This window comes from Gracilinanus agilis, chromosome 1, assembly GCF_016433145.1.
Source record: "Gracilinanus agilis isolate LMUSP501 chromosome 1, AgileGrace, whole genome shotgun sequence".
NCBI classification, from domain to species: Eukaryota; Metazoa; Chordata; class Mammalia; order Didelphimorphia; family Didelphidae; genus Gracilinanus; species Gracilinanus agilis.
In genome coordinates this window covers 650,738,236-650,743,046 of record NC_058130.1, presented here as the reverse complement: position 1 = coordinate 650,743,046, position 4,811 = coordinate 650,738,236, and the positions used below count along the sequence as shown (strand labels likewise).

General features: G+C 41.4%; 1 protein-coding gene across 1 annotated transcript; it reads left to right on the top strand.

The window, feature by feature from the left end:
• The first annotated feature begins 244 nt into the window (after positions 1–244).
• On the top strand, positions 245–4,211 carry TMEM74 (transmembrane protein 74). Its single transcript, XM_044658258.1, has 2 exons — positions 245–314; positions 3,043–4,211. Exon 2 carries the CDS (start codon positions 3,098–3,100, stop codon positions 4,013–4,015), a length of 918 nt encoding a protein of 305 aa, XP_044514193.1. The 5' UTR covers positions 245–314; positions 3,043–3,097; the 3' UTR covers positions 4,016–4,211.
• The last annotated feature ends 600 nt before the right edge of the window (positions 4,212–4,811 follow it).

The window sequence follows — 4,811 nt, the reverse complement described above, 5'->3', positions numbered from 1 at the left end:
GTGAAGGGTTTTTAGAAACCAAGAGGGAGAAAGAAGGTGAGGTTGGGGATGGGTCTCAGACATTCCCTGCCCAGCCCTTGGGCTGCAGAGCCTGGACTACAACTCCCAGCATTCCCAGCAGAGACGAAGAGCCCCTCCCTGCCCAGCCCAGGCACAGCCCGACGCAACCCATACAGGGGAGGGCAGAGGAGCTCAGGAGGGCTACAAGTGCCTTCTCTGGTTATTGAAGGACTTCCAGCAAGCTGCGGAGGACAGAGAAGCTCCAAGACTCCTAGTCTCAGGGAGGGGGAAGGAAGAAGAGGAAGAAGAAGAAGGTAGGTGTCTCTGGGTTTCTGGAAGCGCAGTAAGTAGAAAAAATTTTAAAAGCCTTTGAGGTACGGGAGGAATGTATAACGGGATAGTGAGGACAGAGAGAGCTGGGCAGCCTTTGGAGCCAGACCCCTCGGGTCACCCGAGTCTCGCTTCCCCTCTCTCTTGCCATGGTTCCTGCTGTGTCTTTTTGCACTTAGTGGATGGAGACAGCCCCAGCTCAGGGTGCCCGAGCAGGAAGGATGCTGCTTGTGCAGGGGAGAAGGGAACTGGAGTGGAGGCTATTCCAGTCCTGCAGGCGCCTGGGGTGCCCGGAATAGATTTTTAGCACATTGCCACTGGAAAGAAGAAGAGCGCCCACGTTGCCTCTTAGTGCCCAGTGAACCTCCTCCCCTACGACAAGCGGTGGAGTCCGTTCCCAGGATTGCTTCCTTGAAGCAACTTAACCGGACGTCCTTGGACCACGGAAATAATATTGCTTTTAATTAATGGCAAGGGCAGAAAGAGTTCAGGAAGCGCCTCCTTCCCTATTTGAGGTATAATATCATTAGCGAGGCTCTTGATTGTGTGTGTGTGTGTGTGTGTGAGAGAGAGAGAGAGAGAGAGAGAGAGAGAGAGAGAATATGAAATATATGAAAGGAATACTGAGAGAGACCTTACGTCGCCCCCTGGGGGATTATTCACTTGCCCATAGAGGAAAAGGATCTGGATTATTGAGTTTAAAATGAGTAGAAGACGGAGCATCTTTTAATTACACTAAAGATAGGTTTTTGCTCTTTTTGTTTGTTTTGTTGGTTTGAGAGAGAGAGAGAGAGAGAGAGAGAGAGAGAGAGAGAGAGAGAGGAAGTAAAGTATGTCTTACTATAACCCATTGTTGGAGGCAATTTTATGACTTTACTTAATCCAGATCATTACTGCTTAATGAGATATTTGTGCCAGAGAGCAATCAGTTCCTCCCAGCAAAAAAGATCTGAGAGTTTTTCTCTTATAAATAATGGGTGAAAACACTTACCATTGGTTCATTCGTTGATACTTGGGAGAAAGACTGTTTCTTTGGACACTTGTTAAACAATATAAAGGTTCCAGATTGGCTGTAATCTTCCCTTGAGGCAGTGTTTGTACAGTCTCAGTTGTGGATGAAAGAGAAAGTCATATACTAGGAAAGTAGTATTAAAAAGAAAAGCAAAACGCCCTCAATTAAGTCACTCATATTGAAGTAAAAAGTGGTGCTCTCTGTGGTTTAATCTTTGTTGAGAATGTAAATGCTCTTTTAGTTACATCTTCTAGGCACAGCACTAACCAGACAAATAGTAGGTACTTAATACATGCTTGTTGATTGAGTCATGATTGGCTATTTAACATTGGGTGATTATTTTGCTCTTGCCTCTGTTTAGATTGCTGGCTGTAGCACCACTGGATTTGAAGCATTGTATGCTTTAGGCTGGGAGCTAAATGAGTTATTATTGTGGTATCAGAACCAAAGCAAGGAAGAAGTTGCTTGAAATCCCTGTACTTGGTGGTAGTTTGCAGTTCTTTAGTGGGAAGGCAATTTAGAGGAGGGAGATGGACAGCCTTTTCCTATCTAATCCAGAGATCTGGCTTTCTATTTTAGCTGACAAAGAAAGAATTGCTCAGAGTCACTATTGAGGTGTAATGAGCAGGCTTTAATGTGTAGCTAGATGAAGGGGATAGTAGGGTATATTGCTTTGTGATAATGTAGAAGGTCAGGGAGCAGTAACTCCCCAGTGGTTGAAAGTGCTCTCTCCATGCAGCAGCACAGGAGACAATGTCAGTGCAGGGAGAGTGATGCAGGCTTGAAAATATGGGCAAGTCTAGCAGTAGTAGTCATTTGATGTGCCAAATGTAAGGACTGGGAAAACAGCTATGAAAATGGGTAGGTTACATTTGGGTTCTCATTGTACTTTATAGCCATCCTTGTGAACTTCCTACACTTTTATTGAGAATGTCTTTGTAACACAAATGACATCTATTTGATTCATACTCCTGGAAGTGCTTTAGAGATAATTTAACAGTGCATTTATCCAAATCCAAATGAGTTCTGCACTGCAGATGGCATAAACAATGAACATTCCATTGTGTCCTACACTTCCTCTCCATTGGGTGTCAGCTACTTTCTTCATAAGAGTCCCTACCTGTCCTAGTTTGTCTTTTTCAAGAGCAGGAGTTTTAACCTTTTTTGGGTCATGGACCTCTTTGGAAATTTGGTGAATCCTATGGACCCTTTCCCAGATTAATACCTTTAAATGCATAAGGTAAAATTTATAATGTTGCTAGGAATCTCAATTAAAATAGTTATATGGGTGAGTTTGTGTGTATGTGTGTGTATACATACATACATATTCAAAAGTCTACAGACTCCACGTTAAGAAATTCTGCCTATAGGAATTATATCTTTTTTCTTTCTTGCTAAAGAAATTCTATAATATAGCAGAAACGTGTCTTAGGACATAGATTTTAATTTGTGCAGTAGTACATTTCCTATGGACACCACAGCTTTCTTCTTTTTCCTTTCCTATCCTGATCTTATAAACTCCCTTCTAATGGTTTATGTGTATCCCATTTCCTTGTTTTTATGACAAGTTTTTCTTCCTTACCCCATTAGGAAAAATGGGTCTAAAATTATTGAATGTTCCTTTCTTTTGGGTAAATGCTTTTAATAGACAACTTTAGCTTCCATGTTGGAATCTTGTCTAATTGTGTTATTATTGGCAGAAATTCCAGGAAGATGACAGATATGAGGCTGCTTGGGGACATCTGAAGAGCTCCCATGGAGCTCAACCACCTTGCTAAGAAGAGAGGGCAGGCGGATCAGTGCAACAATCTGGATTGGAATTTGGGGGCTCCTCCCTGTGACCACCAGCAATGTAGAGGAGATGTAAAGTTGGCTGCTGCTCTCTGCTGCCAGAAGCACTGCAAATCAACACAAAGGATTATAGAGACTAATGAAACTAGCCCTTCTCCTACATTCAACTTCCTCCCTCAGAAAGATAGCATTGTTCAGGCAGATGGCCCCCCATCAGGACCTCTCAAGGCAGAAAAAGAGACAATAACAGCTGAAGAGAAGGTCTGTCACTGCTATGCCCAGGAACTTGAAACCTCTTTTACCTATGTTGATGAAAATGTTAACCTGGAACATCGTACTGGCAGTCATTCTCCAGGAAAGGAGAACTACCACCAAAGAGATCCTGACTGGGAGAACCCAAATGAATGGTCTCACGAGGCTGCCATGTCCCTGATATCTGAAGAAGATGACACTGGGTCTGAAGCCACTGCTTCAGGGAAGTCAACAGACTATGGCTTCATTAGTGCCATCTTGTTCTTGGTCACTGGGATCTTATTGGTGATCATCTCCTATTTAGTCCCCAGGGAAGTGACTGTGGATCCCAATACCATCGCAGCCCGGGAGATGGAACGTTTAGAGAATGAGAGTGCCAGGATTGGGGCTCACCTAGATCGCTGTGTGATAGCTGGTCTCTGCCTCCTTACTCTGGGTGGAGTGGTTCTGTCCTGTTTGCTGATGATGTCCATGTGGAAGGGCGAGTTATACCGGAGAAATAGGTTTGCCTCTTCCAAAGAGTCTGCAAAACTTTATGGTTCTTTTAATTTTAGAATGAAAGCTGGCACCAATGATAACACACTAGAGTTATCCTTAGTGGAAGAAGATGTCCTCACTGTTGATAGTTAATTGTGGCTATGCATTTCCTTTTCAAAAAATGGCACAGGAGAGATTCCTATTACATTGAACAAAATGAAGTAAGTGATGGTACACAGGTTAAGTGTCTACCCTAGGATTCCCTCAGAAAAAAAAAAAAAGCAAGCACCCTCTATTAAACATTGCTTAACACTTAATGGTGATTTATTTGTCTGACAAGAAATTTTATTTCTTTTTTTAATCATATTTCTTAATACCCACAGAGTATTTTCTTTGTGGAAATGTTTTTCTCCATAATAAAAGACATACAGGGATCAATTAAAGAAACCCAGCCAGTAACACTTTATAATTTAAAATATCGATACACAAATTGAATAATAATGAAGTAGTGATTAACATCTAATCTATTTCTACTTTTATTATTCTAAGATGAAACATTTCAAGAAAAAATTATTTAATTTTTATTTCTTTAATAATGGATACTATTATTCTAACCCTCAGGATGCTCATCTTTACTGCTTATATATGTAGATTATTAACAATTTACTTTGTGATAAAGATGATGAGAAGTAACTAAGTAGAAAATAGTACAGTACAGTGGACCAAAAACTGTACTTGGAATCTGGAAATCCTGGGTTCAGATCTTACCTTTGACACTAGCTATGTGACCCTGGGCAAATCTCTCAACCTCTCAGCTTCAATTTCTTTAGCTATAAATGAGGGACAATAATAGTACCTACCTCACAGGGTTGTTGTGAGGATCAAGTGAGATAATATATGTAAAGTGCTTTGAAAAACCTAAAAGTGCTATAGAATTGTGAGCTCTTAT

Coding starts and splice junctions, on each gene's coding strand:
- TMEM74 (XM_044658258.1), top strand. CDS start 3,098: ATGGAGCTCAACCACCTTGCTAAGAAGAGAGGGCAGGCGGATCAGTGC.